The sequence below is a fragment of the Urtica dioica genome, chromosome 3 (assembly GCF_054948205.1).
Source record: "Urtica dioica subsp. dioica isolate 48M chromosome 3, U.dioica_male_clone48M_v1_H2, whole genome shotgun sequence".
Lineage (NCBI taxonomy): Eukaryota > Viridiplantae > Streptophyta > Magnoliopsida > Rosales > Urticaceae > Urtica > Urtica dioica.
In genome coordinates this window covers 18,801,113-18,814,195 of record NC_142758.1, presented here as the reverse complement: position 1 = coordinate 18,814,195, position 13,083 = coordinate 18,801,113, and the positions used below count along the sequence as shown (strand labels likewise).

Below are 13,083 nucleotides of genomic sequence, written 5' to 3'. Positions count from 1 at the left end.
AAACAAATTTGCATGAGGATGCTTTAGGGTAATCGGCCAAGAGAGAACAAGGCAAGGCAAGGAACAAAAATGGAAACAAATCCAAGCCTTCTAGAAGGCATCCTTGGCCGAGCATCTCAAGTGGGAAAAGAGGTAATTGGCTCATGAATATGTGATATTCTATAGAAGAGGAAACTACCTTATAGAAGGTGAGACCTCTCTTATAAATAGGAGCCCCTTTTTCTCACAATTGATTCATTCAAAAGTTTTAGAGATTGAGAGCTTCTCTCTCTAGACTTGGCCGCCCCTTCCTCTCTCTCTCTAGTTTATATTTTCGATTTTTCTTGTCTTGGCACCTAGGTCCTCACTCGACCTAGTGTTTAGCTCTGCGACTTCGAGACTCGTTCTTAAGTCGTAGCGTTTAAAAGTGCCCACTCACTGATTCCTTCTTTTCGAGTGATTTAGTGATAGAAACTTTCGTGGTTGCTCGAGGTGCCGAGGAAAGAAAGAGAGACATGCTGCGAGGGGAGACGAGCGTTGCAAACTTTCTACAAGCTTCTTCAAAGTTCAAGCTTCAAGAAAGGTTAGTAAACTTCTAGCTCATATTGGTTTTTAATTACATGTACTTGCACTTGTCTAGGTTAGTAAAAACTGTTTTACTTGTAAAAGAAAATTTTTAAAATTCCGCCGCTTACCGAAGCGTTAATTATTTTCTCAAACCCTAGATCGATTCCAACATACCTCTGGTCAAGGTACTTTGGAAGAGTCACTCTACGGAAGAAGCTACTTGGGAGCTTGAGAGCGAAATGCAAAAGAAATACCCTTCCTTGTTCTAAGTTTCGAGGACGAAACTCTTTTAAGGGGATATGGATTGTAATGTATAAACTTTTGTAAACGCTCTACTTGTGAATTTGAATAAAATGGACGAGTTTTAATTCAAAATCTTGTTGCATATGAGACGTCCTTAAATTTTAAATATCTTGGAAAATGATAATATTTAAGGTTGATGAAATTTCGGAATGAGAATATTCGAGTAATCCAATATTATTATTCGAAACATACTCGGAGATTTAAAAATCTCAAGAGTAAAAATAAATTCCGGAATCCCTTAAATATATTCAAGATAACGGGAAATAATAATAATTTTCTCGGTTATTTTTCAAGATTATTTTTAATTAATTAAGGACAAGATTGTGAGGTTTTATTTTAAAAGGACCTATGTGCAACATTTTGAAGGACGAGATTGAAAGAAAAAGAGGAAGAGGGGGTCTTTTTAAGAGAAGCGTGGCAATTTTTGAGTGGACCGCTTCGGTACATGTGGCGTGGCGAGAGTGTGCCACCTAGCCACTTATTCCACTCTCCTTCTCTCTTTCGCTGCCACCTCACCACCCCACTCTCTCATTTTTCTCATTCTCGATTTCTCTCTCTCTCCTCTATCTCTTCTTCTTCTTCTCCCTTGCGTCTCTCGGCCGAACGAAGCACACAGGAAAAAAAACAAACAATAGAACTCTCGTCACCGAGCCCATCATCACCGCCATCCTCTCTTACTCTTCTCCCTCCTTTTTCCTTCGTGCGCCATCACCCTCGCCAAGCCATCGCGCGCGCTCCGGGCCGAGGAAGAACAACGCCGCCGAGGACCGCCGTGACGCCGGAGCAAGGAAAAGCACCGGGAAAGAAGAGAGGACCCTCCGAGAAAGCTAGAACCCGTGGGTTGAGGTGAGATTTCTTCTCCTTGGTTTGGATTCAAAGCTAGGGTTCTTAGATTCAAAAATTGGGGATTTTGGATCCGGATTGAATTCAGTGAAATTGCTTGATTTTAATCGATGTTTGAACTCGGTTGTTGATGTTTATGGCTCGAATTTAAGAATTGATTTCGTATTTCCTTGGTTTGGTATGAATTTGGCCGAAAATGTGATGAACTAGGGTTTGAGTTGGGGTTTTTGATTTCTGCGTTTTGGTTGATGTTTCTGAGACGTTTATGAACTTGTTTCAGACTTGGGTTTTGTTTGATAATGGCTGTTCGGTGATGATTTGAAGTTTGGACGTAGTTTCAGTGTTTTCACTTGTCTTGGCCGTGTGTGTTTTGTTAGGTTTCTGATGTTTGTGTTGATTTGTTTTAGCTGAGGCTGTGATGTTGAATCTGAGAACCTATATGTTGGTTTGAGTGGTTGTTTTGGCTGAGTATGTTGTTTGGCCGATTGTTTGGTTGGCTAGGTGATTCATTTGTGGTCGTTTGGTATTAGAACGTTTCCGGATAATTGGATTTCGGATTAAGTGTACTTAAATTGGTGTTGGGTTCGGGATTTTTGGAATCGGGATTTGGATTGTGAAACTGATAAGGGTTTGGAATTTAAGATATTAACTCGTCGTTGGATTCCAGGTTTGTATTACAGATCTTGACGGACGAACGGGAACCAGACGAGTCAAGAGCGACGAGATCAGTTTCTGAAGATATCAAGTGATAGAGTTATCGAAATAAAGCTCGATTAACTCGTGAGTTTTAAATCGCTTATAGCGTTTAAATACTCTTAGATATGTACTTTCAGAATTCAAATAAATAATTTATAAATTATTTATTTAACGATGCTTATGAATTTAATTTAATTATTCGTTTGGAATTCTCGGTTATTTTTAATTTCGGATTATTTAATTTATTTAAGACTCGTGATTATTCGTTGAACATTATCTCGTATCACTCTCGATAGGAGGATACGCGAGTCTTGAATAAACCTCCCAAAAACCGGGGAATAATAAATTAAATTCTCGAATTCCGAACCGACTCTAATCCCGACAACGAACCCTATTATCTTTAAGTAAACTCGAATCCAATAACTAACAGATGTTCAACTCCGGATGCTAGTTCTCTCGACGTTCGACAAGTGCCAAGTGTCTCGAAGAACGTGTGAAGCAAGACATCTTCGGGAATCGTCAAGCTTTCTGTCGAACAATTCCGGGTAAGTGTGGAGACATAAGTCAACTACTTACCAAGGGTATAACCCTGTTTGTTTTTGCATTTGCTTGCTAGTAAACAAGAGTAGGTAAAAGCCTAAAAATGAATAAACTCGAAAGTTAAGGCTTCGGCCACTCTTGCTTGAAAACTTAGCTCGGGTTCGCCCGTTAGGTTCAAACGCTAACTTGAACCAGCCTTGTTTGCTTTGTGTGTGGTTAGACTTCTCTTCTAACTCTAAGAGATAGGTTAGAATCGAGAGGACGGAAGAGCGATAGACTCTCAATTCAATCGAGAGTAGAGAGTTCGGAAGTCACATTTCGAGCTTTCAACCTAAAACACTAAACGAGCTTCAAAGGGAAACAATAATTTCTTTCGGGGTTTATCCCGTCACGCTCTTTCGTATATAAGTTTAACGTGTACGCTGCTAGCTGCAGTGTACCCAAACTTTAAACTCGTGTCGGTGGTACTCACAAGTCCCTGACTTGTGCTTGGCGGGCCATGCCGGTCCGTGCGCCGAGTACTCGAAGCAATGGGTGAAGGTCGCGCATCGCGAGCTCATTGCTTGCTGGAAGACTCACCGGAAGCTGCCTTGAGCACACCGGGGCGTAGTGGGTGATGGTCGCGGTTCGCGAGCTCACTATGCCAGAGACCAGTGGCGCTGACGTCATGATGAAGGAAGTACCACTAGTGGATCCCAGACATGTGTTAAAACTTAGATCAGTTGACGACTGCTGCTCGAAGTTGAAAACTGGTCTCTAGTCGGACCGGAGGTTATAGCAGTGAGGAGTGTATAACCTTGCGGGACGGCTAGTATTCTAGGATGCGTGCTCATTAGTCACTTTTAGGTGATAGCTGCATCCTGCATTCTTGTGTGCTTGTTCGCACGTCACATGCTTTGCATTAGCTGCTTTTCTTTCATAGGCTAGACTCCCGCTTGCTGAGTCATTCGACTCATAGTTTTATGTCCCTTGGTAATGTAGATAAGGGCAAGGGGGCAATGTAGACGACCGAGAAGGAAACTGAGACGGAACGCGTATCTCTTGACCTACGGGCTATGGGTTCTGGCTCGGGAAGTAGACCTCTATATATATAATGTTTTGAATAATATCGACTCTTCCTTAAATAATATCCCGTGTATATATGTGAAGCCGGGAGCTTCTATGTACATATATGTATATATATATGAGGGTCGATATACGACTTCTAGTTCTGAAAGAAAAAACGAAAAATTTTCCGAGAATTTCGATAACCACTTTTGTTGTAAACGTTTCCGCACTTTTAATAATATCGTATTTCGTATATTATATGTTTTGTAAATTATGTATTTACTTTTAATAATAGCTGCATCCTGCATTCTTGTTTGCTTGTTCGCACGTCACATGCTTTGCATTAGCTGCTTTTCTTTCATAGGCTAGACTCCCGCTTGCTGAGTCATTCGACTCATAGTTTTATGTCCCTTGGTAATGTAGATAAGGGCAAGGGGGCAATGTAGACGACCGAGAAGGAAACTGAGACGGAACGCGTATCTCTTGACCTACGGGCTATGGGTTCTGGCTCGGGAAGTAAACCTCTATATATATAATGTTTTGAATAATATCGACTCTTCCTTAAATAATATCCCGTGTATATATGTGAAGTCGGGAGCTTCTATGTACATATATGTATATATATATATATGAGGGTCGATATACGACTTCTAGTTCTGAAAGAAAAAACGAAAAATTTCCCGAGAATTTCGATAACCACTTTTGTTGTAAACGTTTCCGCACTTTTAATAATATCGTATTTCGTATATTATATGTTTTGTAAATTATGTATTTACTTTAAATGTTTTGTTTACATTATATTATTCATATATGATATGCTCCCGCTACGTGATGTTGGTTCCGTCGAGTCGCGGCTTGCGGGCGAGGTGACGACGCTCGCGGGTCATGACAGGTACATGCTACTGCCTCCACCTCTGGATCTAAGAAGAGACCTCGCAAGGCTGAGAAGAAGAACCAACCTAAGGTTCAAAAGAAGAAGAAGACGCCAAGGGTTCCTAAGGTGGACAAGTCTAACGACAAGTGCCACCACTGCAATGAACCTGGTAACTGGCGTAGGAACTGTCCTGCCTACATTAGTGACAAAAGAATTTGAAAGAGAAATACGAATTCCATTCTTTATAAACTTTAAAGAATAATCTTGCTCAAAAGGTCGAGCAACAGATAATAAACATTATTCAAATTTAAAGTGCGGTCTTCAAAAGACAGCGTCATAGATACCACAGCCTTCGCAGACACTAAGCTCCCATCACCCCACTTGAAGTAGAAGTCGCCTTCCTCTAAACTTTTGCTTTTCCTAAAACCAGTCAAGGAGCAGCAAATATGGTTAGTAGCAGCGGAGTCGAGAATCCACGTTGGTACATTATCAGCTACTAAGCAAGCTTCGGTAATAAGTACAATACATTTTTCCTTAGTAAATTAAAATGGAAAAAAATTGGTTGAGCAATTTACTCAAATACCTGATTGTCAACAAAATGTGATTAAAATTAAGGGTGTAATCGGGTTGGGTTAGGATTTTTTCCATGTGTTATCAACCCGAACCGATGCAACTATTTTTTTAGGTTTAAAATTCAAATCAACCCGATTGAAAGGTAAAACCAAACTAAACCAACTAAAAAAGAATCGGATTAGTTTTGGTTGATTTTTTCGGATTATATTCTCGATAAGTGACTTTATAACTCAAATGAAAATCATATATGTATATTATATCTAATACGTTGTAAAATAAAATCAAAATTTTATTTATCTTTAGAAATTTTACATATTAAAATAAAATTACGCATATTTTTAATTATCAAATCTTTATATATTCGCAAATAATAAAGTATAATACTGAGTATTTTTTTATTTAATTATAATATTATTAAAAAAAATTATATTTTTTATTAACAATAATACATATACAATATTTGCAATCTTAAAAAAAAATTAAAGGATTAACACCATCGAGTTGGTTTGATTCAACCTAATCTTACGACTAACAATTGCGGTATTGATTGATTACAACCCAAATTTCATCGGGTTTTAATTGAGCAGTTTAAAAAAGAGTGCGATTTGATTTTGATGATCTTATTGTTTTATTTAAGGATTTCACATTACCCCAACCAAACACACAGATAAACCAAACGTAATAAAAAGTTACTACTAATTAGTAATTACTAATTGTGTTTTATTCTTTTCTTGATTTTTTTCCCTGAAATCACTCTTTCTAAATATCTGCCAATGTCTAAAATATCTTGAATATCTATCATATCTCACCATTATTTTTCAAAAACCGAGTGTAACAAAAAAAAAAACATGTCGGTTGAAACCCGACTAGAGGATATCGCCAAAACGCAGTAATTCGTTTATCAGAAATCGGCGATATCTCAGTTAAGGTTCGAGTCTCGCTAGAAACCCATCAGCTCTGTGCAAATATTGAAGAATCTCAGCTTGAAAAAGCTTGGGATATAGGGTTTTATAAACAACTCAGTGCTCGAAGCAGAAATTGATGTTGCTTCTTATTTCTTGCATCCTAAAACCCACAGAATCGGAAATGGAATAGCATTCATTCTGTCGCCGATCAGAAGAGAGCATGCCGAGGCAAGCAACGCACTGCCTCGGCCTCCTCTCTCGAACCTTCCTCTCCCACAAATCCAACACCACCACCAGGCTCCTCCGCCCTCTGTACGACACGTCGTTTTCCTCTCCGCCTTCCCAGAACTCTGTGTCGTTTTCCTCCTCGTCGCGGCCATTCTTGGCCTCTGATACCACCAAACGAAGCTTCGTTTTGCTCGGCCTGATCTCTCCCGATGCCGTGGCCGGAACCCTCCGCCGGCACCTCCACCAGCCTCACCTCTCTTTCCATCGCAGTAGGTTTTCTGTTCCAGATGTTGATTTATACATCTATATATGTGTAGTTGACGAGGAAAATAAAACATCAGGTTTTTTCACAAGAGCCAAGCTGGTTAAGCAGATTGAGTTCGATGATCAGCACAGGTACGAGTTGAATATTTAATTCGGACCAATGATGCCGAATCGTAAGGATTAGGGATTTTTCTTGCTATGTTTTAGATTTCGTATTGTCTGATGATTGATTTCTAGCGTTGTGTTCAGTTGTCTAACTTTTATGGCTCGTATGGAATTTCAATTTTAGTCAGCGAGCAGTGACAACCGCATTATGGTGCAACTTTCTTGTGTTTTCTCTCAAGTTCGGGGTCTGGTTATCGACCTCGAGCCATGTTATGCTGGCTGAGATGATCCACTCCGCCGCAGATTTCGCGAATCAGGTTATTTTGTTGGCCATACGTTATGTGTTTCTATAAAATTGAGGTTGTATTGATGATCATGGTTCATGACATATTCACCGTTGCAGATTGATTGATGTAGACTGCAATTAATTTGAATCGTTTAGAGGTTTAGACTCTAGAGGATCTGATATATGCTGACTTTGTAGGCGCTTCTTGCTTATGGCCTGACTAGCTCAAGGCGAGCACCGGATGCTCTCCATCCGTGAGTTATCCATACCTTGGAATGCCATTTCTGTAATTAATCTGTTATCTTTGTAGCAAATAGTTCATAGGTTAGCCAGGAATAATATAGTTCATATGTTTCTGTTTTCAGATTTATTTATCTTTTTTTTTCAAGAACAATAAATGGTGCGAGTATAAAGTGTGGAAAAATCTATCCTGTGATTGTGCTGAATATTATAATTTTTTATGCTGTTGAATATTTGGGGAAAGCACGACAAGTGTTTTATATTAAGACTGAGGAACATCAATAGCTTATTAGATAGTATCAATCACAGCAATGCATTCTGGCTATTTTCTTCTTGTAATGATTTTAAACATTATTCCTTGCCAGATCTTTCTAGGGATTGGGCTAATGTCATTCGCTCATGATGTTATTTTAGTAGTTTTTTTTTCTTCTAACGCTGTGTGTTCCAAGATCTTGGGCTGGCATGTTTGTTTGTATATGGTCTGATTTTCCTTGGTTCAAAACCGGTGCACTTACCGTGTAAATAGCCCGGACTTTTGTTATAAATATGATTTTAACTTATAATCATTATAGGTAAATGCCATATTGTAGGTAATACATATAGGAGCCAAAAGTTGAATTTTTTTTTTATTTTTTTTTTATTTTTTTTTTCTTTTCTTTTCTTATAGTGATGTTTTTAGTTAATATTTTGAATATCGGTGCTTTTGCAGGTATGGCTATTCCAAGGAAAGATTTGTTTGGTCGTTGATATCTGCTGTTGGCATATTTTGTCTTGGTTCAGGAGCTACTATAGTTCATGGAGTACAGAACCTGTGGACATCACAGGTATAAAAAAGTGTCGGCTGGACTCAGCCTTAATATTCTCGGTTAAAAATCATGAATTAACTGCCGAATTGGCCCTGACTTCTTTTTCTCCAGCCTCCTGAAAATATTCAGTATGCAGCTTTGGTGATTGGTGGTTCATTTGTTATTGAAGGTATTATTTTACCTTGTCTAATGATTAATCTGGATTCCTTTCCTTCAATATAGGTTTTCTAATAATGCTTATAGTAAACCTGTTTTCATGCTTTAGGTGCTTCTCTTATTGTTGCCATACAAGCTGTCAAGAAAGGTGCAGCTGCTGAGGGAATGAAACTACAAGACTACATATGGCGTGGTCACGATCCCACTGCTGTTGCAGTCATGACAGAGGTACTTTGCATGAACTGTTCTTCTTATACTTTGGTTCCATTGTTGCAATTCTTAAGTGGACAGATGATATGAGATTAGGAACAAACCCAAGGGACGCAACAATTGGGGTTGATAATGCCAGGGCCTATTGGATTTTAGTCGGGTTTTACGCCCCACGGTTATAAAAAAAGCTTATATAAAACTTATCCGATTTGGATATTTTTTTGCTTATTGTTTGCTCAATTATTTTGCAGTCAGCCATATATGAATCTTGGCCTAGCTGGGCATCAGTTATGTGAATTTTTATGGTCTCAAATGTGCAGGATGGAGCTGCCGTGGCTGGTCTTGTTATCGCTGCAGCGTCGTTGGTTGCGGTTCAGGCCACAGGGAACGCAATTTATGATCCCATTGGCTCAATCGTTGTGGGGAATCTGCTTGGAATGGTATGTCATACTAACACACTCACCTTCACAGACACCTTTATTTCTCTCACCCCCAATGGCCAAGGCAGCTAAAATAGAAATTCTTACTGGTATGCCATTTGTGACTTTTTCTGTAAGTGTTGCACGTATGGATTGTGCTTTCAGGACTATCTGTCATTGGTTCCATTTTGTTAATTTTACGAAATTTTATACCTTAGATTGCCGCGTATTGGCAGCGTTTGAAGAGCACGTCTACAATATTCATACTAGATGCTTTGCAACCAGTTCGGTTCCAAGTATAAAATTTAATTCTATTGTAGCTAAACTATATGCAAAATGCAGGTGGCTATATTTCTGATCCAGAGGAATCGCCACGCTTTGATTGGTAGAGCTATGGATGACAACGATACACACAAGATTCTCCAATTCTTGAAGAGTGATCCAGTATGCCAGTGACTGGATTGCAGTAAATTCACTTGCATTATTTCATGATTTCCTCACAATGAGACTCTTACCACTTTCTTTGTAGGCTGTGGATTCACTCTATGACTGCAAAAGTGAGGTAATTGGGCCTGGGTTCTTCCGATTCAAGGCTGAAATAGGTACTATGGACAATCCTTTTTAGCCTATTATTTTATTTAAGTTTTGCCAAGTATCTTCATCTGATTTATCCATCCTTGTTATACTATTGAGATGCAACACAATCCATAATGTCCTTGTAATAGTAATTTTGTAGATGACACTGATCAGTTTCGATGGTATTTGGTCTAATATCATCCTTTCTTTGGTTCCTGTTATGTCTAATAAGCTTGGAATTCATTTGGTTTTCTTTGTTCAAGCTTGAAAAATTCAAAGTTATAGGACTTCTAGATTCTAATGCTTACCAAAAACGGATTGCTAGACGACTTTTCAAAAAAATATTGTCTGCTTGAGTTGAGGAATTTGTAGCCGAAAGGTGGTGGTAACTCCTATAACGGGATCAAGCTGTTAAAAATTGTACCTATGAAAATCATTTGAGCTTTTTTAATTTTGAACTCTAAAATGGAAAGTAAATAAGTTTTGGAAAACTGAGAAAGTTGATTAGGCAGAGAGAGACCTTTGTAACTTATTTGAGAATCTCCACTGATTGGTGAAGCTTTTGGCTGCTACTTGTGAAAGAACACAGGATCCTGTTGATCCACCTGAACCATGTTTTCTTTTGGTGGATTATTCCTTGCGTTACCTTTCTCTGTGAGCTTTTGACTCAATTCACAATCTTGATGATACGGCCCGGGATTTGGATCTCGTAACGGGAGCAATTGTGATTATATCTTTAGTGACAAGAAGAGTGAAGAACGCAAGCTCCACCGAAACCTAACCTCTTCTCGTTCTTGAGAGAGATTAAGTTATTTGGTTGGAGGCTGATTTCTTCTTGAATGAAAAGACCTATTTATAGATAGGTCACTTACAACACTAATCCTACTTTCCAAATAAATGCATTTAATTAAATAAATTCGTGATAATAAAATGCGTAATTTAAAAACCCACTTCCTTAACTTAAAACTTAAACTTCCTAATTTAAAACCCTTAATTTTCCCAAACTAAAATTCCTTAATAGTAGATACGTATCACTTGATCATTGTAATTCACTGAATCAGTTGTGGAAGTAAATTCCAAGTTTTATCAAAGTTCAAGTGTACAGCTATCGAATTGAAAAGAAAATACATGCGGCACTTCCAAAGTGTTACATGATAATTAAGTTTCAAGGGATAATATTAACGTTACTCTCCTTTCTTTTGCTGTCTGTGGGAAATAGATTTCAATGGGGCGATGGTGGTGCAAAACTATTTAAAACGGACTGGTCGTGAAGAGTGGGCAAGACAGGTCAGTCATCAGAACTGTGACAATTTCATTTCACCTGATAAAGTTTTGATTTCTGCGAAGTTCGACAGTTTTACTTTATGTGTGTTGACTGTTTACTCAACACAAGCTAGTAGACTCTATTTCCATCCCCATGGAGAGAACAATTTCTTTTCATTCTTCACCAAATATTCATGGGTTCCTTTATTTTTTGTTTTTTTAAAGTTTATTTTTCTTCATTTTTTTTTTATATAATGGATAGGGGTGGATAGTTGGGGCTAATTTCTAAAATTAGAGGAGACTGTATGTTGTCAAAGTGTAACCTAAAAAATTACTAGCTGATTATTAGTTTTTGTCAGTCATTATATATATATATATATATATATATATATATATATATATATATATATATATATATATATATAAAACTACTTTGTGATTCTGATTTGGACCCGTAAAGTTCGTTTAAAATATAAGAGTTCTAAGTCTTCAGAAGTTTTTGTATAGTATACCTTAAAATTCATCACCGAACAATAACATGATACATTTGTGGGTTCTGTAAGACATCTGTTAGGATCTTGGTAATATGGGAATTCTAGTAATCATTGATCAGTAGATAGTTAAGGTTGAATTAGAATTGTTTGAAGTTATTATTACTTTCATAGTCATAAATTGAAAAAGTGCGAGAAAATGAAGGAACTCTTCTGGCAGTGACCGGACCTCTCGAAAGTAGGGAAAACTTAACATCAACATTTTAGTTTTATCCTTGTTTCTATCAATGTGTTTTGAGGTCTTCACAACATCAAAGAAGACTAGTCCAGCATTTAAATAATAACAACGCCCTGAAACCAATATGACGTTAACGAGTACCATATACAGATCCGTGAAGCTGCAAAGGAGAAAGACGATGATGCTCTCTTCAATATCATGTCAAGCTATGGTATGGCAATATAACTGAGTATCTGCTTTATGTTTGGGTCTTGTCTATGTCAATTTTTAGAGCCATAGTGTGTTCAATGCAGGTGAGGAAGTAGTTACGGCCTTGGGCAGCGAAGTTGATAGGTTAGAAAAGGAGATCCAATATCTAGTTCCCGGCATAAGACATGTTGATATAGAGGCTCACAATCCAACAGATTTGTTGCCATGATTTTTTTTTTTTTTTTTTGACATCCCATCAGTGCATTCGATTTTTGTGCACCGAACTGATTATTCTGATTTGTCTTGGAATTGTATGCCTTGAAATCTCATTGAGCTTCCGAGTGACAATGTTTTCTCGGGCCTCATCATGTTTGTCTCAGCTGAAGTACTTGAAGGTGAGATATATAAACCACAAACAAATAATCATGCTTTAATAATTTGTTAGGATGTAAAGAATATAGGGTTATACTATTTAAGGCTTGGATAGTGTAGTTAAAAAGTTGTATAATCTATAAACAGGAAGATTATGTTCCAAGAAAAGTCTATTTGATACAACCAAAGGTAGCTCAGAACTAATATTGCCGATAGACTCGGTTCACCAATAGGAATGACATTATTATCCGAGATTTGTTTACCTCTTCGTAACCCGATCAAAATGGGTTGGGTAATACTTGTTCTTAAGGGGTTAATAGATAATATTCGTTCCTAAGGGGTAATAGGTATTACTTGTTAAGATTTAATGGGTACGGGTACACGAAGTGTTTACCAATCTTGTTAACCCGATCCATTATAAGTTATAACAATTAAAACAATTAAAATTTTTAAAAAAGATTTAAACTAGTTTCCCTACCATTTCATCGATTATGTCTTCTCATTGAGCGGCAGCAACACACTCATATAGCAAAAGATCCGTTTCCCCGTCGATATCGTCTATTGCCGTTGATCTCATTTCTCTGTCGATCTACTCTCTCTCTCTCTCTCTCTCTCTCTCTCTCTCTCTCTCTCTCTCGGTCTTTTCCTCTGTTTTTGCACCGATCTCTTCTCTCACCGTCGATCCCATTTCTCCATTGATTTCAACTCTCTCGCTGTCGGTCCCTTTCTTTGTCACTCGCCTCATGGTTTCCATCTCGTCATCGCTCAGTTGTCCAATTCTCTTGAAGGACAACTTTGTTGTCAGTGAGGATTGAACCCACATTCTCCATTTTAGAGGTAGTGTGAAATTACCTACTAGACTATGTTAGGTACCGTAACTACTCTTTTATACACTCTACTCTAAAACCTTTTA

General features: G+C 38.0%; 1 protein-coding gene and 1 long non-coding RNA gene across 3 annotated transcripts; both read left to right on the top strand.

The window, feature by feature from the left end:
- The first annotated feature begins 1,507 nt into the window (after positions 1–1,507).
- On the top strand, positions 1,508–2,945 carry LOC149402460 (uncharacterized). The gene is made up of 3 exons (XR_016296018.1): positions 1,508–1,695; positions 2,360–2,472; positions 2,840–2,945. It is a non-coding gene; the product is annotated as an uncharacterized LOC149402460 (long non-coding RNA).
- Positions 2,946–6,225: 3,280 nt separating this feature from the next.
- LOC149402459 (Cation efflux family protein) lies at positions 6,226–12,224 on the top strand. 2 transcript variants are annotated; one of them, XM_089609891.1, is made up of 14 exons: positions 6,226–6,350; positions 6,501–6,824; positions 6,897–6,951; positions 7,109–7,241; positions 7,409–7,464; positions 8,160–8,274; positions 8,368–8,425; positions 8,522–8,640; positions 8,943–9,062; positions 9,384–9,485; positions 9,571–9,643; positions 10,837–10,904; positions 11,760–11,820; positions 11,903–12,224. In XM_089609891.1, the coding sequence occupies exons 2-14, from the start codon at positions 6,548–6,550 to the stop codon at positions 12,025–12,027; spliced, it is 1,362 nt and encodes a 453-aa protein (XP_089466017.1). In that variant the 5' UTR covers positions 6,226–6,350; positions 6,501–6,547; the 3' UTR covers positions 12,028–12,224. The 2 variants fall into 2 exon arrangements, with proteins under 2 accessions (XP_089466017.1, XP_089466016.1); XM_089609890.1 differs by having other exon boundaries at positions 6,226–6,824.
- Positions 12,225–13,083: the final 859 nt, after the last annotated feature.

Bases quoted from the DNA above. Each gene is read 5' to 3' on its own strand.
- LOC149402459 (XM_089609891.1), top strand. From the start codon at position 6,548: ATGCCGAGGCAAGCAACGCACTGCCTCGGCCTCCTCTCTCGAACCTTC. The intron at 6,825-6,896 runs GTAGGTTTTCTG...ATAAAACATCAG, and splicing joins TCACCTCTCTTTCCATCGCA to GTTTTTTCACAAGAGCCAAG. The intron at 6,952-7,108 runs GTACGAGTTGAA...TTTCAATTTTAG, and splicing joins GAGTTCGATGATCAGCACAG to TCAGCGAGCAGTGACAACCG.